This window comes from Bubalus kerabau, chromosome 16 (assembly GCF_029407905.1).
Source record: "Bubalus kerabau isolate K-KA32 ecotype Philippines breed swamp buffalo chromosome 16, PCC_UOA_SB_1v2, whole genome shotgun sequence".
NCBI lineage: Eukaryota > Metazoa > Chordata > Mammalia > Artiodactyla > Bovidae > Bubalus > Bubalus kerabau.
Genome location: NC_073639.1, coordinates 73,903,438 through 73,923,275, shown reverse-complemented (window position 1 = coordinate 73,923,275; position 19,838 = coordinate 73,903,438). Strand labels below are relative to the sequence as shown.

The 19,838-nt window shown below is 57.9% G+C and overlaps 2 protein-coding genes across 2 annotated transcripts; one reads left to right on the top strand and one right to left on the bottom strand.

The window, feature by feature from the left end:
• Nucleotides 1–211: 211 nt before the first annotated feature.
• PLA2G3 (phospholipase A2 group III) lies at nucleotides 212–5,081 on the top strand. The gene is made up of 7 exons (XM_055551029.1): nucleotides 212–725; nucleotides 2,140–2,272; nucleotides 2,528–2,662; nucleotides 2,972–3,279; nucleotides 3,932–4,061; nucleotides 4,171–4,287; nucleotides 4,868–5,081. The coding sequence occupies exons 1-7, from the start codon at nucleotides 212–214 to the stop codon at nucleotides 5,079–5,081; spliced, it is 1,551 nt and encodes a 516-aa protein (XP_055407004.1).
• A 1,083-nt stretch (nucleotides 5,082–6,164) lies between these two features.
• On the bottom strand, nucleotides 6,165–16,267 carry INPP5J (inositol polyphosphate-5-phosphatase J). Its single transcript, XM_055549943.1, has 13 exons — nucleotides 16,136–16,267; nucleotides 14,208–14,266; nucleotides 12,632–12,748; nucleotides 12,401–12,509; nucleotides 12,088–12,204; nucleotides 11,372–11,547; nucleotides 10,501–10,612; nucleotides 10,251–10,360; nucleotides 9,922–10,105; nucleotides 7,608–7,745; nucleotides 7,373–7,450; nucleotides 7,143–7,247; nucleotides 6,165–6,925 (listed from the first exon to the last, which is right to left on the bottom strand). Exons 1-13 carry the CDS (start codon nucleotides 16,238–16,240, stop codon nucleotides 6,416–6,418), a joined length of 1,920 nt encoding a protein of 639 aa, XP_055405918.1. The 5' UTR covers nucleotides 16,241–16,267; the 3' UTR covers nucleotides 6,165–6,415.
• Nucleotides 16,268–19,838: the final 3,571 nt, after the last annotated feature.

The window sequence follows — 19,838 nt, the reverse complement described above, 5'->3', positions numbered from 1 at the left end:
CACTCCTCAGCCAATCAGCGGCCTGCCTAGCCGGTGGATTCGGTTACAAGCCCCGGATCACCCCATACTCCAGCCTCCTTCCTACTCCTCCCAAAGCTCCATTCACCGGCTCGGCTGGGCACCGCTTCCGCTCCGCGGCCGCAGAGTTGCTGCCTCGTGGGCCCACCAGGGTAGGCTTCCCGAGGGCTTTGTCTGGCTGGGCCTGGGCAGGATGGGGGTTCTGGTGGCACTGTTGGGGGTGCTGAGCTTCCTGGGGGTGGTTCCGGGAGGCTCCCCTACCCTCCACTTGCACAGCACCTCCTGCCACTTGGCCAGGCCCACCGCCAGCATCCCTTTGGGGTCCCTGAGCTTCCTGGGCAAGGATGTCCAGGGACTAGCTCTGTTCCATGCCCGCTGGGATGGGCACGGGAGATTGCAGGTGTGCAGCCGGCAGGATGAGCCAGAGCTCACTGCAGCCTTCCGTGCACTCTGTGCTGGTGAGCTCACCCGGGGCTCCTTCATCCACACCCCTGGACCTGAGCTGCAGAGAGCCCTGGCCATCCTTCAGAGCCAGTGGGAGGCCTGCCAAGGGCCTGCTGAGAGTCCAGCAGGGACCAGGGAGAAGCGAGCAGCAGGGCAGAGTGGAGCGCCTGGCATCCGGCACCAGCGGGTGAAGAGGGGCTGGACTATGCCTGGCACGCTGTGGTGTGGAGTCGGGGACTCTGCCGGGAACTCCACGGAGCTGGGTGAGACCTCGGGGTGTGGACTGGGGGGCTGGTGGGGGAGGAAGCGCAGGCTTTAGCCCTGGCATCCGCTCTCCCAGGCTGCGTGTCCTGAGGGAGCGACTTAGCTTCTCTGAATCTCAGTTTCCTTAGCTGGAAAATGTGCGCGCATGCTCAGTCGTGTCCGACTCTTTGCAACCCCATAGACTGTAGCCCACCAGGCTCCTCTGTCCCGCCAGGATCCTCTGTCCATGGGATTCTCCTGGCAAGAATATTGGAGTGGGTTGCTGTTTCCTCCTCCAGGGGATTTTCCCGACCCAGGGATCGAACCCGTGTCTACTGCATGGCAAGCTGATTCCTTACTGCTGAGCCACCAGGGAAACCTGTAAAATGGGGTGACCATAAACCTCATCGTGAGGTGCTCAAATGAGGTTATAGATGGGAAATGTCATACTCACATCTGGGAGCCATCATCAGTCACCATCTGAGGGAGGGGGTTGGCTGGGGCTGGCTGTCCAGGTTGCTGCTGCTGCTGCTGCTGCTAAGTTGCTTTAGTCGTGTCTGACTCTGTGCGACCCCATAGACGGCAGTCCACTAGGCTCTGCCGTCCCTGGGATTCTCCAGGCAAGAACACTGGAATGGGTTGACATTTCCTTCTCCAATGCATGAAAGTGAAAAGTGAAAATGAAGTCACTCAGTTGTGTCCGACTCTTAGTGACCCCATGGACTGCGCCCATGGATTGGGCTGAGCCAAAAAAGCCATTACCCAAGAGGAGGATTTATGGGCTCAGGATGCCCAGCCAACTGGAAGAGGAGACCCAAAGGCTTGGGTTCAAATCCCAGCTCAGCCCTTGCAAGCTGAATGAGTCACTTCCCTTCTCTGAACCTGGACAGTAAAAGTGACAGCTCCCTCCCAGGCCTGCTGTGTGCTGGGGTGGGAAGTGCCAGACGTTTGGAAGATGCTCAGCAAAGGGCGTTATTGCTCGGGTGGTGGAAAGCATGCATGGCTTTTTTGCACTTCTCGGTACAGCTGTCTGCGCTTACGTGCAGAGGGCTGGGGGAGGACTTGGCGCTTACACTGGAGCAGGTTGGCATCCTGACAATGCCTCACTGTGCCAGCAAGGTTGCATCCTGCTGTTTGCCTTCCCATCTCACACACATTCGGAACTTTGGAGTTTCACTTGGGGTGAGAGCCTGAGAACTCTAGAGGCAGACACCTGTTCTCCTGAGGAAGATTTTTCCATGGACAAGGGCTTCTGGGTGGGCTGCCTGGCACTTGGCGTTGCCCAACATAGGCTGTACCTGGGTGTTCTCTTCAAGTGTTGGAACTGTGAGTCCCACAGAGGTGTCTCTGCTCCCGACACCATGTGGGCAGAGCTGGCATGTGGTGCCCAGGGTCCTGGGACCGCTGAGCCAGTGCCCCCTTTGCTCCCTGCAGGGGTCTTCCAGGGCCCTGATCTCTGCTGCCAGGAACATGACCACTGCCCCAAGACGGTCTCGCCCTTCCAGTACAACTACGGCATCCGGAACTACCGATTCCACACCATCTCCCACTGCAGCTGTGACGCCAGGTTAGTTAGCGGTGGGCAGGGAGGGCTGGGAGCTCGGGGTGGGGTTACCCAGTTACTGGGTGCAGAGTCTGGGCTCCAGAGAGTCCCAAAGGATCAGCCAGCCAGACTCCCCTGTGCAGTGGGAAAGCTGAGCTTTAACAGGAGGTGGGATTCTTGGACCTCACGTCACCTGGCTGGTAGTGGTAGCTGGGTGGTCTGGGAGAGGAGCCAGGTAGCCCTCTCAGGTCCGGGGACTGAGCGCCAGCTCTGGGGCAGGTTCCAGCAGTGCCTGCAGAACCAGCGGGACTCCGTCTCCGACATCGTGGGCGTGGTCTTCTTCAACGTGCTGGCAATCCCCTGCTTTGTCCTGGAGGAGCAGGACGCCTGTGTGGAGTGGTACTGGTGGGGCGGGTACGTTGGTTCCCCTTTTGACCCCCTTCCCAGCCAGGGTGGGGGAGCTGGGCCTCCAAGGCTGGGGGGGAGGCCTGTCTGTATGTCCGTCCTCCAGGGAACCATGTCTCGTCCTGTCCTCCCTGTCCTCTCCTCGGGGAAGGGGTGGGGGCCCCAGGACACAGACATTCCCTGGTGCCCCGTACAACCCAGTGGGCTATGGGCTGAGGGAATGGGACTGGCAGAGCCCCGATCTCCATGGAGATGAGCCTGGGGCCTTCTGGGAGGGATGATTCTGGGTGACCAATGCCACCGTGTGCTGCCTCCCAGGTGTAGAAGGTACGGCTCTGTGCCCCTCGCTCGTCTCCAGCCCAGGACCCTCTACAATGCCTCTTGGAGCTCCCCTGCCATCCCCTCAAGTCCCAGCCCCCAGAACACAGCCCCCAGCCAGCCTCAGCTGATACAGCATCCTCAGAAGTGGCCATCACAGCAGAAAGAGTCCAGGCACCCCAGTCAAGCCAAGGCCACAGCCCTCCAGGCCCCTGTGGCCTCCCCTGGGCCTGCCATGCTCCCCAGAATCCAGGGGGAGGTCACCGATCCAGGTCTCCAGGGGCCTCAGGGTGGCTTAAAACCTCAGGGTGAGTGCAGAACCTAACCTAACTTTGGGGGCGCCTGAGGTAAAGAGGAGCCTCTCTGTGGGGTTGGGGGGACCCTGTGTTATTTCCTTTCCTGCTCTGAACTTCCAGCGACTCCCAACTTCACCCATCAAATCACACTACAGCCAGAGGGATTTTCATAAGCTGCAATCTTGACCAGGGGACTCCCCGCTAAGCCCCCCCGCCACGGTGTTCCAGCACCCAGGGGTCTTTTGGTCTTTTGGGTCTTTTGGGTCTTTTGGTCCTGCAAACCCTACTCCCCAGTCAAAATTCCACCTTCACAAACTGGATTTGTTTCCTCTGAAGCCACTTGCTCTCTCCCACCACTGGGCCTTTGCGCATGTCACTCCTGTTCCCTGGGGCATTCTCCCTGAGTCTTCCTCCTTCAGCATCAGCTTAGCAGCCTCTGCCTCCAGGAAACCTTTTCTGAGCACTCTTACCTTTCTGGGCTTCCCCCATGGCAGCGCTGCTCCGTGTGTGTGTGTGTCTCCTCTACGTGTGAAGCACTCTGAGAGCACAGAGGACAGATGAAGGGACACTGTGTGTGTAGGACTGAGCCTGTGCCAGAGGGCAGCGGGCACCAGTGAGACCTCGATGCGGGCGGGGATCCCCTCACCACTGCCCCTGCCCCCAGGCGTCCGCCAGGCCTGCCGCAGCTTCCACCGCCTGGACCGGTGTGAGCATCAGATCGGGCCCCAGGAGACCAAGTTCCAGCTGTTCAACAGCGCCGGGGACCCCCTCTTCCACTGCAACTGCACACGCCGGTGAGGCCTGCTCACACCCCTGGGGGGTGGGCTGCCTGTTGCCAGCCACTGGGAAGGGACTCCAGGCTGGAAAGGCCCTGCCCCAGTCTGAACCTGCCTCTGCCCTCAGGCTGGCCCGCTTCCTGAGGCTCCACAACCCACCTGTGGGCGCCATCATGCATCGGGAGCTGCTGGGCATGACCTGCTTCAAACTGGCCCCTCCGCTGGACTGTGCTGAGGTCAAAGAGTAGGTGACAGCGGGGCTAGGAGGGACGGGGGTCTTCTCCAAGGGGGAGGGTTGCCTCTCCCCTTTTTATGCACCTGGGCTGAGAGGGTGATAGAGTGGGTCAGGGGCCCACATAGGTTGCATCTCAGCTCCGTCTTCTACTTCCTGTGTGATCTTGCCAGCTGAATCCCGTGTCCACACCTCCATTTCGTTACCTGTGAAATGGAGGTAGACACCAGGGCATGTTGTGTGTGATGTACGTAGGCAAGGCCTTGCAGAACAGCTAGTGAAGCACCTCCTGAACTCTTCCTCCTAAGCCACAGTATCATTTCGATTCTGATCCTCAAAACCAACTCCTTGTTACTTTTCCTATTTCATATGTAGGGAAACTAAGGCTCAGTGGCCCAGGTTTCTGCAGTCATCTAGGGTAGAACCCCGGCCTCTAGGTACCAGATTAGGTTTATTCTGCCCCCTGCTAAGTATAACCACTCCCCACCCCAGCCCCATCCTTGCTCCTCTCTGGGCCTTGGTTGCCCTGTGCGCAGAGCAGGGTGGGTTTCTTGCCAGCTATGACCCCCTGTCCCCCTCTTCTGTCCCACAGCTGTTCCAGTGACCCCAGGGCCATCAGAGTGGCAGCTCGGCACCTGCGGCAACTTCAGCAGAGGCGACACCAGCTCCAGGGGTCGGGTACACACCACAGGCAGGCAAGGCCTTCAGAGCACCCAAAGGCCCCCACATCATTCTACGACCGGTGCCTGCAGCTGACCCAGGGAGCCGGAGGACCCAAAGGGCAGCAGAAACCCTGGAACCAGTGACCTCATTTCTTGTTCTCCTGGGCACTAGATCGGACCCAGGGCTTTGCTGGGCCCTGGGAAGGGGGCTGGTCTCAGCTTTCCCTCCATTGTGAGACTGAAGCGTGGACAGGCTCTTGTGGACAGACAGAGGGCCCCATGGGTAGGGTTGGGGGGGCCAAGGCCCAAATGCTGGACCATGTCTCCTGTTGTGCTGGGTGATCTTGGGCTGGTGACACAACCTCTCCGTGCTTGGATGTGGTATTCAGGAGGCTCATTTTGCTGCCCCAGGCTTGGGCCTTCCCAGGGAGTTAACAACCAGATGGGAAAGAGGAGAGGGTAACATTGCAGAAGCCCCTGGAGGTACCAGGAGGAGTACACATATGTCCGTGCTGTGAAATTAACACACGTCTCAAAAGAGCTGTCCAGGAAAACCCCAGAGCCTGCCTGCTGACGTCTGGGGGCAGAGGGTGGTGAAGGAGGGATGTCACAGAAGTGCCTGTGTCTGAATACAGGATGGGGGAGCTAGAGAGGGGCTTCTTAACTCCCCTCCTCCTCAGGGGACCCCTTCTATTAACAGCTGCTGTGCACGACTGAGCGACTGATCTGATCTGATGCCCTTTCCAGCCCAACCCTGGCCCATTCTTTCTGCTCTAAACGTAAATTCAGATCTTCCTTATGCCCTTGGGCAAGAGACCTCCTTCACTCTGAGCCTTAGTTTCCTCCTCTGAGAAAGGGGGGTGTAGACAGGAACTACCTCATAGGGTTGTTGAGGATTAAGTGAACCAACTCCACTCAGCACCCAGTAAATGTTCTCTCCCTCCAACACCCAGCCAAACTGCACTTAAGACAACGGATTTGCAAAGGTTCATAGCACCTCTTGGAGGCTTAAGTTTGCTCATCTGTGAAATGGGGCTAAGAACTGCACTGAACTCAGTGCCACAACTCAGGCTTATGGTGCCGATTAAAGGAGATGGCATGTGTAACGTATACAGCTGGTGCCTAGTCATTGTCAGACCTGTCATCCTCTCGCTTCTGTAGTCCTTTCCTCCGACCACCTGCTCCCTACCCCAGACTGCTAGCAAGTTAGGAAGGAGTCGGGAGTGAAGCTGGAGAATTTAATTCCTAAACAATGACCTCTGGGTTTGCTCCGTCCCCCCATCCCAGATGGGGGCCAGGATAGGGCTTTGCTGATTGTCACAGTTGAGGTGCCAGGACCGAGTTCGGGGGACCACCCCTGGCCAGAACAGAGTGGCAGGTGCAGATCAAGCTGGAGCAGCAGCCGGTGGGAGGCAGGCGGGTTTGCAGAAGACTGGGGCAGAGTGGGGGCCCCCTGGGCCCGCCAGCCCACCCCACCCTCAGGGCCCCAGGCCCCCCTCCTCTAGCCCCTGCCGACCCTGGGGGCTGGGAGACAGGCTGCCAGAGGAGGCCAGGGCCTCCCGATCAGGTCCCCAGCAGCCACCCCCACCGGGGTCTACAGTCTCTAGGCGCAAGGCAGGCAGCAAGCCCAGGCTTCGAGGCACAGATGGCGGGAAGGCCCAGGCCCCCGGTAGCCCAGGGGGCCCCTCCTCACTGCTGCCCCGGCTGCCACCATTGCCGGCCCCCTCGGGGGCTGCCCGGGGCAGGCGGCGGCTCTGGGGCGAGGGGCTTCGGCTGGTGCCCCGGCGCTCCCGGGACGAGGGCCGCAGGGCGAGGCTGGGGAAGCGGGCCAGGCCTGGGCTCCTGCTGCGGTGCCGCTTGGACTTGCCGGGGCTGGGGCTGCGGGACTTGGGTGCCAGCAGCTCCAGGGTGCTGTCATCCTCATCCTCCGAGCTGGCGCCCGAGCTGTCTGTGCTGCTGCTGGTCAGCTCCGAGGTAGGCAGCGAGATCTGGGGGCGGGGAGCGAGGCTGCTCACTGGGGTGCCCCTCTCCCTAACCGGCTATGGAGGCCTCTGGGAACCCCTCCCGCCCTCCCCACTGGCAGGCCCAGGAAGGTCAGGCTACTGTAGAGCTCACAGAGAACGCAGAGGCGCTAGAGGATCTGAACAGTCTTCTGGCGCCACCTCCCCACCCCCAGCCCCAAACCCTGCAGCCAGGACCACTCACCTGGAAGGGCTCAGTGACACCGATGAGGATGCCGTGGGTGTGGCTGTAATAACCTAGAATGAAGTCTCCGTGGCCTTTGGGCAGTGACTCCTCACTGAAGGTCACCTGGTGGGTCGGGAGGTTTAGGCCCAGGTTGGGGTGAGGGAGACAGCCTCAGGACCCCTGAAACGGAATCCTGAGCCCCAAGGGCAATGAGGGCTTCCTCCCACTCTCCCCCTCCCCTTAAATACCTGGTAGGTGCTCCCGTCCACATCCTCGTGTTTGGCCCAGACATAAGCCACGTAGTCCTTGCAGTGACGGAAACCCACCTGGGGCGAGAGCAATCAGGATCGTGACCCGTAACGGTGACCCTAGCAGCCTCCCTGGGTGACATAAAACTCTGGAGAAGCCCTGTATGGGTCCCTGGCTGCCCCTTCAGGCCCCAAGTTCCCTCCCTGATCTGCTGACCGCCCCTGCCCTTCTCACCCGGTACAAGCCAATCCAGTCCCAGGAGCTGCGGGCGAACACCGTCTCTATGCGGTACCTCACCACGGCTTGCTCCGGCCGCACCCACTCGTCTGCCACCTCCAGCCGCACCAGAGGCACGTCGTCTCTGAAAGCAAACTGCCCAGGGGCAGGGGGCAACATCAGGGGAGACCCTCTAGCATTGTCTGCACCTAGAGCCCTTGGGCCTCAGTCGGCACAGATAGGCTGAGATGAAGGGCCTTTGAGGCCGCTGCACCGACTGGGAAGCAGGAGGAGGAGCAGGTCCAGGATAAATGCTAGGCTTCCTGCCTCCCAGCTTAGGGCTCCTTTTGTCCTTAGCCTCTGTGAGGAGTGAATGAGAACACAATTTTGACCCTTGGTAGACTGTGGGCTTGGCCCTGGCTCTGCCACAGGCATGCAGTGTGACCTGGGGTAAGTTTCTTGACCTCTCTGAATACCTGGGCTCCTGTCTGTAAACTCTGATGGATCACATTTAACTCTTGGGGTTGCTCTGCAGATTCAGAGAGATACCATATAAAGCATCCTATAAACGTCTCAATATACAGTAGGTGCTCAATGAATGACTCACTTATACGCTAACAAGAGACAGGTAAAGTCCCACGATGCCCTGGATATTCTGGGGTAAACTGAACACCCCTGAGCTGGCAAGTAGAGCTCTGGGGAGAAGCCTGAAGACCTTCTGGGCTCTGCTACTAACCTGCTCATGACCTCAGGTAAGTCCCAAGCCACCCTAAGTGAGACTCAGCTTCCCCACCTGTATTAAGGGACCACTATGAACCTTGTTTGTTACCAGTCCGTAGAGACAAATGATAACCATGAGTCTCCTCTTCCAAGGGTCACCCCGGGTTGATCAGGGGGTCACCATGGGGATGAGGTTGCTGGGGTGGCAGGCGGCCAGGGTGCCGGCTCCAGCTCTGTACCTCAGGGAACGACTCAGGGGGTGCCAGCCTCAGGCTTTCGTTGGCTCCCCTGTTTATCTGGTCTCCACTTTCTTCCCCACCTTATCTTCTAAGCCAAGCTGCTTCAGAAGAAACCAGCACCTCCTCTCCCTGCCCCTGGGTTTCTGACAGCAGGAACCAGGCTGGGTGGCCAGGCTGGGGTCTTGGAAACACCCTCCAGGGTCTTGCGGGGTCAAAACTCCTGCTGAGCTCTGTTCTGTGCTGCTTTGGCTAAGAGACTGAAGTTCTCTGGGGCTCTGTTTCCCTCATCAGTGAAACCAGGAGGAGAATGTGGACATCCTTGGGGCTTACCAGTACATTCAAAAGGATGACACATTGACGTATCCTACACAGGCTCAGGTGCAAAGCCAGAGGAGGAGGTGAGAAGGCACTCAAGAGGCAACGTTTTATAAGGGAGAGTTCTAGATAAAGAATGCAGGATAGAGCACCCAAAAGGAGTGGTTCTCAAGGTGAGGTCCCTAACTGGGGATTAAACCTCAGATTCACGGCTTTTACCAAAGGTCACGGGAGGCCAGACATAGGCAGATTTCCATTTCTAGCTGAGGACACTGGCTGCTGTCCAGCCAACTGATCATATGACAAAGTTAGCTGGGAAAATATTCTTTAGCTTGCTGGGCTCCATCTTATCAGATCAAGAGAATCGGAGAGCCCAGAGTTGGGTTTCAGGGCTGGAAAGTGGGCTCCACCCTACTGTGCCGCTGAGCCTGTGTGCAACCTGGGGCTCATGCCTACCCCACTAAGGGCCTCCGTTTTCCTGAAAAAACAAAAACAAAAAACAGAGAGTTGGATCATGTGATCTCTAAGATCCAGTTCTGACATTTTGGACTTTCCCTCTTTACTTTCGCAAGTAGGGGCCTCAATCCAAACACAAAGCTAAATTTTATAGTAACTATTCAAAGTCTAGCTGTGTATTGTTTTATATCTCTACTCCCTCTCCCCACCACATATGGTAAATAAATGAATGTGAATGAACACTACATGGCATTTGAGTATATATTTTGAGTTTGCTTGTCTTACTGTATATGTGAATTTTAACACAATTGCCCTAACCATTTCTTGGAAAAGGAGAGCTAGAAATGAATGGAAAAGATATACTCTTTGAAATCAGCCTAGCCTTGGTTCAAATCCTAACTCTTCCCTTTGTTAACTATGTGACCCTAGGAAACGGATGCTGTGTCTCTGAGCTTCAGGGTTTTTTCATCTAAAAATGGAGATCATAATCCCACTCCCAGTCTGTTATGATAAGTGGATGGTGGTGAGGGCCTGGGGTTACCCATGGGCAGTGGGATGCTGAGCCGGGCTTGGGGATGTCATGAGGGGAGGCCAGGACTCACGTGCAGGATGAACTGGGCAGCCACAGGCTTGTGGTCACTGACGGTATATTCCATGTGGCTGCGGTAGCTGTGCTGGGTCACCTGGAGCCGGTGGCTCTCCCTTCCTGAGGGGCTTGGACCTCCACCTGGAGCCTTGACCTTCCACAGGATACGGTCTGTCCAGGCTGGTTTCCGCTTCTTTGCACTGCGATGGGCAGGGGTAGCCTGAGAATCAGGGGCCGTGATTCGAGCCCCCCTGTTCCCCTTTCCTCTCCTTTATCCGTATTCCTTTATCCCCTTTATCCTGTCTCAGCCCACATCCCCACCTCTCATCCTGGGGCTGAGCTCACCTGGTATCATATTTGTTAGTACCCACGTCAAACTTGAAGGTGGGTGCAAAGTTGAGGGGCCCCTCCTGGAAACCCTTCAGGATGGGCCAGGTGTTCTTGGCCATGTTGAGCTGCGAGGGTCCAGAAGCAGAGAATTGGACAAGAGCTTGGGCAGAGCAGGTGAGGGCAAGGACCATTGTCTAGGGTACAGGTGGTCCTAGGGCGTGTTCTGTGTGCTTGGGGTTTGGGGTGCAGGTTGAAATTCCCCCACCTGGTCTTTTTCCCAGAGCTGGTGGAGCTGCTCACTATCGATGGCAACCTTGACAAAGTGCAGGTCGTAGCTCTCGATGCGGAAGTTCAGGTCTCCGAACCAGAACACGAGGCTGTTCCAGGAAGGGAAGAGGGGTGGTCAGCGGGGTCCATGGGAAGAAGAGCCCAATTCCATCTTCTCTGCCCCCATCCAACCTGACAGTGCTGGCTGCTCCCAGTGATGACACAGGGGGATGGGTGGGTTGTCAGGTTCTGACTCCCAGCAAGGTCCTGCCCCTCAGCAAAGATCCATCCTGCAGGATCCATCCACTTCCCGATCAAAGTGAAGGTCACTCAGTCGTGTCCGACTCTTTGTGACCCCATGGACTATACAGTCCATGGAATTTTCCAGGCCAGAATACTGGAGTGGGTAGCCTTTCCCTTCTCCAGGGGATCTTCCCAACCTAGGGATCGAACTCAGTTCTCCTGCATTGCAGGCGTATTCTTTACCAGCTGAGCCACAAGGGAAGCCCAAGAATATTAGAGTGGGTAGCCTATCCTTTCTCCAGAGGATCTTCCCGACCCAGGAATCAAACCGGGGTCTCCTGCATTGCAGGCGGATAAGGGACGCCCTCCCACATTCCGGTTCCTAGACGTAGTGTCTCCGCCCCTACAGGCCCCGCCTCTCCCTACAGGGCGTTCCTACCACTCCCCTTCCACTGCTGCTGCTGCTAAGTCACTTCAGTCGTGTCCGACTCTGTGTGACCCTATGGACAGCAGCCCACCAGGCTCCTCTGTCCACGGGATTCTCTAGGCAAGAATACTGGAGTGGGTTGCCACTTCCTTCTCCAGCCTCTTCCCCTAGCCCCACCCAAGCTCCAAGAGGCCCATACTCGTGATCCAGGATGCCTTGAGCGCCAGGCCCCTGGAACTGCTGGAGGCTGAGGATGGTCTGGAAGTTGTCCTTGCGCTGCTCCGCTTTATCCATGTGGGCCGGCAGGTGGCAGTTCAGGAAGCACAGCATGTGCCCAAAGGCAGCCAGTCGCACACTCACTCCACCCTTGTTGCCCTGGGGAGACAGGTTGGGCGGGTCGTGGGCGGGGCTTAGGCAGGGAGGTGAGCCCTGGGGCGGGGTTTGGGGTGGGCGTGGTCAGCGGGTGTGGCTCAGGACTGGTGCAGGCTTGGAGAGGGGTGGGTTCTAAGGAAAGGAATGGAACACTAGGAAGTGGTGGGAATAGAAAGGGGCCATTCTTTGCAACCCCACGGACCGAAGCCCGCCAAGCTCCTCTGTCCATGAAAATTTCTAGGCAAGATTACTGGAGTGGGTTGACATGTCCTACTCCAGGGGATCTTCCTGACCCAGGGATTGAACCCTCATCTCCTGTGTCTCCTGCATTGGCAGGCGGATTCTTGACCACTTCGCCACCTAGGAAAGTTTTATAGAAAGGGGCGGGGCCTAGAAAAGGAGAGGTAGCGGTGGGTGGGGAGAGGCAGGTCTCAGAGTAAGGGGTGGAGTTTGGGGAGGGGATGTTGCCACTGCTTGGGGGCCGGGGACTAATCTACAGACCCCTTAGGTCCCTGGTCTCTCCCAGGTCCCTTCCACGCTCACCCAGTAGCCTCCCAGGCCAGTGCGCGTGCAGTCAGTCTGCACGTCCCTCAGGAAGGGCAGATGGTAGTACTTGGCAAACAGCAGCAAGATGACGCCCTGCATCCGCACGGTGCTCACCTGCCGCAGAGGCGAGAGGACACGGCTCCTACCCCGCCCTCGCCTTTTCCGGTCCTTAAAGGTCTGCTCCTCCATCCTCCTATTTCAGGAACCCGGCCACAGAGGCTCAGCGGGCCCCACAGTGAGTCATGGCAGAGCTAGTACTGGGAAGCCAGGGGTCTCCACCTCCCCGGGGGGCAGCTGAGGGAGGCGTTACCAGCACAAAGTTGAAGGGCCCTAGAGCGTCCATGAAGAGCTCGCTCCACTGGTCCGTAAAGAGCGCGTCCTTGAGCCGCTTGTTGATCATGGAGTTCACTTCCTGCAACCTGGGGGGGCGGATGGCGAGGCGGCATTCGGATCGGGGGGCTCCCTAGGAACCCCTCCCACGGGCAAGGGACTGGGAGGCCCCAGGGGCTCAGGGGGGAGTCCGCCCGCCCTGCCCCCTCACCCTATGGCGATCATGTCTGCCCTGTCACTGTCATCGCTGGTGCTGCCCAGGTGGAGAAGGGACGTGACATCGTCGGGGGGCATGGCGGTGCCCACGTTCCACGTGACCACAGTGATCCTGGGAATGGGGGTACGGGAGGGGTTACTACTGGGCACCACCCCTTACCCTCAAGCTCCCTCCCACAGGGCTCTTAATGGGGAGACAAGCTGTGGGTGAAGGCCCTCAGAAGGACCCACCGTGGGCCCAGGACCCCTCCCACCAGACTCTCCAGGGGAGATCAACTGAGGCGGGGGTGGGCAAGTCCCTTCCGAGGGGACTGCTGTCTTCTGAGGGTCCCAGAGTGGGTCTAACAACCCCAGGGACTCTTCCTCAGGGGGGTCAGCTGGGGCAGAGTAGGGCCCGCCACCAGAGGATTGCTTGTCTCAGGGCTCAAGCCCTGGCAGCCAGCCTCTCGGGAGAAGGCCCTCACCAAAAGCCAGGGTCGCTTTTGCAGGTGGGCTGGGCTGACCAAGAGGAGGATGACGAGGTGGGTGTAGAAGAGGAGGTGGTCACCGGGACCGGAGTTTCTCTGGGCTGAAGGCTGGGACTCAGACGCTCACCAGGCCCTGCACCCTGGCTGCTAGGCCTAGGGAGGGCCATCTCAGGAGCTGGGGGGACACCTGGGGAGCGGTTGGGGGAGCGGCTGGGGGAGCGGCTGGGAGACCGAGGTGGCTTGGGCAGAGGTGGGGGCACGGTCTGGGCTAAGGCGGCACCTGGCCGAAAGGTGGGGGACAGAAGTCCCGGGGAGCGAGTGCTAGGCTCTGGAGGACCCTGGCCCACATCCAGGGGCAGGGTCTGGGGTGGCCGGGGCAAGACAGGATCCTCAGGGCTGCTGCGGGGGACCTCGGGCCGGGCTCTGAAGGAGGGGGAGACCCGAGGATCTGGGGGGGCTTGGATCAAGGATGGGGAGCTCACAGCACCAGATGCCTGAGCTGGGGCCGGGAGATGCCCTTCAGATTGGGGGGGAGGTCTAGGGGCTGGAGCGTCCCTCTGTTTAGCTGGTGTCCATCCTGTGGAGGCCAGGGCTGGTGTCATGGATGCTGGAGACAGGAGCTGTTCCTGAGATGGCGACAGAACTGGACTGGGCCCTGGGGAAGGGCTGGAGGGGGGCTGTGGGGGCTGTTGCTCAGATGTCACAGCCAGGCTCAGGCCTGAAGCAGCCAGTGCTGGCTTGGGTCCCATGGAGGCAGGTGGCACCTGCTTCTCGTCCCTGGACAATGGAGCCAGCCTAGGCACCGGGGTAGCTGAGGGAGGCCTTGGCCCAGCTGAGGCAGGCATCAGGAGCTGCCCCAGGGACGTCGGAGCCAGGACTGAGCCTGAGGTCGCAGGAGGAGGCTTCGGCCCAGCCGAGGCAGACATCACCAACTGGCCCATGAATGTTGGAGCTAGGCCGGAGCGGCGGTGGGCAGGAGCTGTTTTCTTCCCTCCAGGGGTGGACGCTGGAGCCAAGATGGGTCGGGGAGACACCAGAGCCAGCCTTGGACCCTCTGAGGAAGGTGGAACTGCTGCTCGTGGTCCCACAGGCGTCAGAGCCAACCGCGGTTCCAAGGGCACTGGGGCTGACTTCTTCGCTGGGAGCTGAAAACGTGAGTCCATCTTGTACGCATGCGTGCTAAGTCACTCAGTCGTGTCTGACTCTTTGCGACCCCATGGACTGTAGCCCACCAGGCTCCTCTGTCCATGGAATTCTCCAGGCAAGAATACTGGAATGGGTTGCCATGCCCTCCTACAGGGGACCTTCCCGACCCAGGGATCGAACCCGCGTCTCAACGTCTCCTGCATTGGCAGGTGGGTTCTTTATCACTAGTACCACCTGGTAAACCCCCATCTTGTATAGGAGCAGGCAGAGACTCAGGGTCAACCAACCCTAAGCAATCCTCCATTCCATAGAGATCATAGCAGACTCTGTCTAGCTAGAAAAGGCATATATTTCTGAGGAAGTTCTTCCTAATTTCTCACCTCAATCGATTCTGCTGTGAATCAGTTTCTCTTTTAAAGGAAACAGGACATGAAAACCTATCCCCTCCCTCACCTGTGATACCTCTTTCATAGACGCAGAGTTTAAAATCCCCGACTTACAGGAAGCAGAGTGTAAGCCTGGGCCTGAGGGCTCCCCTTAACCTCCTGGCTGGCATCTGCTCCCTCGCCACCCTGGAATGTTGGGGGGCTGGAGCCAGCTTCCCTGAGCACTGCCCCACTCCCCCTACAGTCCGTGTTGCTCGCCTGGCCAAGAGCTACTGATCTGACCCCCCAGGTCTGCCCACTCTGGATATCCTGGGTCCAGCCTGTTAAACAGCCCCCCTTCCTCCACTGTACCCAGGAACCCTCATGTTCTCCCCCAGCAAACATCCCCAACTCCTTGGTCATGGTCCCCTCTGTCCTCTTTACCTGTTCCCAGATCCCCTGCAGGAGCAAGAGCCCTGCTGGGACTGGCTGATCCCAAGCCCAGCTCTGTGTGACCGTAGGCTAGCATTTCCCTGACTAGGGCCTCTGTCTCCCTGTCTGTAAAGTGAAGGAACCTGGTGAAGGGTCCGTGGCCACACTGATCCTGGGGAGCCCGGTCTCACCTCTCTGCATTTCTGAGCTCATTTGCTAGGATCACATTTGAGCTCCAGGGAATTGTCCATCCTCCCAAGTGTGATTTCAACATCCAGAGCAAGTCCAGGGTTCTGCTGATCCCGGTGCCACACGTCTGTGCGCAAGTTCTACCCTCTTACCCTCGTCACTTCACCTGGGAGAGCAGGCCAGCAAGTACCCTCTTCCTGTCTGGCAGTGGAGTTGGGGGCATTGGGCCCAGCAGGGAGGCCCTCTCCCTTTCCCATCTGTCCTGTTTCTGATGCCCCTGTCTCCAGAAGTCAGGATGAAGTGTCCTTTGCCAGGGAGGGCAGATGAAGGTTTGCACTCACCCTGGGGCGGCCCCATCCCTGCCTCCAGAGATGCAGTCCTGCCTGTATCCCGCATCCTTTTCGGTTCAAAGAACCTGAAACCGTCTCCACTTCTGTCCCCAAACTCAGATCTTTGAGGCTTGCATTTTGGGCGTCTTCCTAGGTTTCTAGTGTTCCACTCCACACCCCCCCTAAACACCACACCGCCTCCAGTACTAACAAGTTAGACATCCCAGATGTCACAGTTTCAGTCTTCAGGGACAAGCCTCCTCATTTTGCATTGGCTCAGAGAAGACAAGCAACTTGCCCAAGGTCACACAGCAAAGCTGAAGCATGGCTGGGTCCCCTGATACCCAGTTCAGGGCTCTCCCATAGGGTCCTGGAGATGGCTAACTCCATCTCTCTCTGGGTGTCCCATCGCTACCTCCTCAGACCCTAGGGTACCCTGTTTGCCCAGTCCCTGCTTGGTGGGCAGAGGAGAATGACAGCCCCTCAGTTGGGGGCACCAAGGTGCCTGCAATGTGTGTGGGGTATGGGACCAAGGATCAGGAATGGGGGAGACTAGCTTTAGGGGTCTTACCTTGGAGGGTGCCCCAGTTTGTGAAATCCCATGGGGCATGGGCAGGGGGCCCAAGCCAGCCCGGGTCCCTGGCCTCCTGCTGCCACCGTCGCCCCGGCCCTCCATGTCTGCAGCCCAGGCAGCCCCAGGTTCCCTCCCGGCTCCAGCTCCAGCTCCTCCGCTCCCGGGAACCAGTGATGTCATCAGTCGGTTCAACCTGCTGAGAATTTAAAGGCACAGGCACCCACTTTCCAACCTATAGGTGGTCGGGCAAGGTGGCCTACCCCCTGGGGACTGGCTGCTGAACCTGGAATGGTCTTGGTAGGAGAGGAAAGGGTGGGGAGTGGGCCCATGGGCCTGGCACAGGTCCCAGCATAGTGGAAGCTCTCTTGTTTTCACCCTCCTTCCAGTAGGCCTGGCCAGCCCTTGCTCAAGGGAGGGGCGCTGACATACCTGAGGGTAAGGTAACTCACAGGGTCAGCCCCCTCTCCAGGGCCTCGGAGACACCAGGGTCCTGGCCCTGATCCTGTGGCCTTCCTGACTCCCTGCCAACTCAGGGCTTGCCTTGGCCCCCACCTTTGCCCCATTTTCAGGCCCTGGTGCCTGGCCCCCTTCCTGGTTCTATCTTTCCCATCCCAGAACCAGACACTCAGGCTCCAGCAACTGGAGCCCTTTTGCCATCTCAGCCTCAACACCGGCCCCTCCTCTTCTGTAGACACCTTCCCACCTGTCCCCACAGCTCCTCTCAGCTTTCCTTCTCCAGGACTCACTGGGTGTGGCTTGGGAGAGGGACTTTCTCAAGGTCATCTGGTGAGCTGGGGAGGTCCCCTGAGTCTCAGAGAGGACAGAGAGCTGCCTCTGTGACCCACAAGAGCCAATTGGGGTTTCTGGGGGAAGGGGACTAGGGTGGAGAACGGCCAAGCGGTGGGAAACAGATGGTGAGAGGGTCAAAAACAGGCCTGGGAACTTCTTTGGCCAGGACCCAGCACAGGGCCTTGTCTCTCCCACACCTAGGGAAGTGTTGGCTGCGTGGATGGACCAATCAATCAATGAGAAGTGTGAACGAGTGACAAGGTTCAGATCTGGGTGGATATGGCTGTGGGCTCTGCTTCTGCCTCTTCCCTACTCTCCCTCTTGTCTGCTAAGCGGTCCCTGAAATCTCAGTTCCTCCAGAACTGCTAGATTGCTTAGAAAGGAGTGCTCTCCCTCCGTTTAGGCAGAAAATGCTCGGTTTTGCACCCAGAGCTCCTTGCCGGCCACCATTGCCCTCTGTGTCCTCATGGGCCCATGTGGCCCCCTGCAAAAAGATCATGTGGACAGATGCCCCCTTCCCCTCTCCTGGATGGGCTTCCCGCCTCTGCTTAACTGTCCCTGGTCTAGTCTGAGTTTGGGCCCAGTGTCTTTGTGAGGCTGGAATTTGAAGAGGCAGAGACCCAGGCTGAAGTAGGGTCCTGGGGTAGAAAGGCTGTCTTTGGGTGGTGATGGGGGAGGTGACGACAGTGGTGACTGCAGGGGTGGAGAGGAAACTGCACATAATTATGATGATGGAAGGGGAGGAGCGGCAGTGATGGGACGGATGATGTGATAGAAGGGATAGTGGAGGTGATGGTCATGGCAACGGTAGAGGTAATAGCAAAGCTTGGTGATGGTGGAGGTGGCAGAATGAAGAGATGGTGATGAGGGGGATAGTAAAAGTGGAGGAGAGATGTGGGCAGGAAAGGCATTGGGGGGTGTTACGTTGACGGAAGACGAGGTGGTGGTGGAGTTGGAGGTGAAGATGGAGTGACAATGAGGGAGGAGGTGAGTGTGGAGGTGGTGGTGGCCATGCTCAGGCCGCTAGAAATGGAAAGGAATTTGGAACCTACCCTGCCTAGCCCTCTGACTTGTATTTTACAGATGAGAAAATTGAGGCCCTCAGGAGTAGTTGGCTTCTGCTGCAACCCTGGAAGCGATAGAGGACAGATCCGGGTCCCAGGAACCAGTCCTAAGGCTCAGCCACCAGGGCTGATAAAAGGAACATCAATGCCTTTGAAAAGCCAGGAAAATGTCAGGCAAATAAGCATGCAGAGGGGTCCTCTGCAGGGTCTCCACCATCTCTCAGATCATGCAGAGGACTCTGTTTCTGGCTCTGCCATTGACCGACCTGGAGAGTCGCTCAGATTCTGAGTATAATGCAGACTAAAAACAGGAGCTACCTGCTAAGGTTGCTATGAGAATTCAACCATATAATACATATGAAGGGTTTAGCACAGAGCCCGGCACAAGCAGGGCTTGCCAGGTGGCTCAATGGTAAAGAACCCGCCTGTAGTGCAGGAGAAGCAGGTTCAGTCCCTGGGTTGGGAAGATGCCCTGGAGGAGGGAACAGCAGCCCACTCCAGTATTCTTGCTTGTAATATTCCGTGGAAAGAGGACCCAGGCAGGCTACAGTTCATAGGGTAACGAAGAGTCAGAAACGACCGAGTGACGAAATAGCAGCAGCGACGATGAAATAGCAGCAGCAACAGCCGGCACAAGCAAGCTCTCAGTGAAGGTAGCTGCCCTGGAGTCACCATCGCCACCACCACCACCACCATCTCTTCTAACCTGCACATTTGGTGGATGATGAAACAGACCCCGCATAGTTGTCTTCCTGGGGAGGGGAAGGAAAAGAGGCTCTGAGACCCAGACATGGCCTTGCCATGGGAAGGGGGTGGGGGGCGGACCCCGGCTGAGAAAGGAACAGGGTAAAAGCTATATTTGAGCTCCTGGCGTGATGACTAAGGAGGTTGATAACAGGCTCCAGGGCTCAGGGCGGCAGGCTGGGGGCAGCTGCCAGGGAGAACCGCCCCCCTGGAGACGGCTGTCTCCGGAGGCACCTCGTGGCTCCCAGCTCCCATCCTTCACTCCTGGGGGTAGGGGGCGGTGTTCCAAGGCAGAGAGTACATCTCGTCGCGCCCCCCTGGGAATCTTAGTGTTCCCCTCTAGGCTGTTTGGGTCAGGGACAGGAAAGGAGGTGGCTGATGCATTAGCTCAGTCACTCCATAGTAACCCTGTGAGATTGGTAATCAGATCTCCATTTGGCAGAGGAAGAAGTCCCCCTAGGGATTACCCAGCCAGGAGGGGACAGGGCATGCGGTTCTCAGGTAGATGGTGGACAATTCTCCCCCACACAGGTTTCCATTGAACCCTTTCATTTTTTACGAAAAAAAAAAAAAAAAAAGATTCAGCCACATTAGTTTTGAAAATTTGTTTATTATTTATTTTGGCTGTGCTGAGTGTTGCTGCACAGGCTTTTCTATAGTTGTGGTGGGCTCTAGAACACACAGGTTTCAGTAGTTGTGGCTCCCAGGCCTAGTTCACCCCTCCCCACCACACCCATCCCCTCATCCTGGCATGTGGGATCTTCCCTGACCAGGGATCGAACTGTGTCTGCTGACCTGGCAGGCAGATCCTTTATCACTGAGCCACCAGGGAAGCTGTGAACCCATTCTTTGGAGGAGAATCTGTGTTGCCAAACTGAAAAGGGAAGAAACGCCCTGGGAAGCAGAGAGAGAAGCAGGTACAAAGATAGAGTGTGCCAGGCTCTGGCTGGGAAAGGATGGACACGTGCCCGCATGGCCCTTTAGCTCAGAGTAAATCCCCCGGAAGCAGGGAAGGGAGGGAGAGACTTTCTTCTTCCTCTTCCTCAATCCACCTCCCAGGATACCTGAGGATGGAAATGGTACAGAAGGGTCTGTCCACCTTT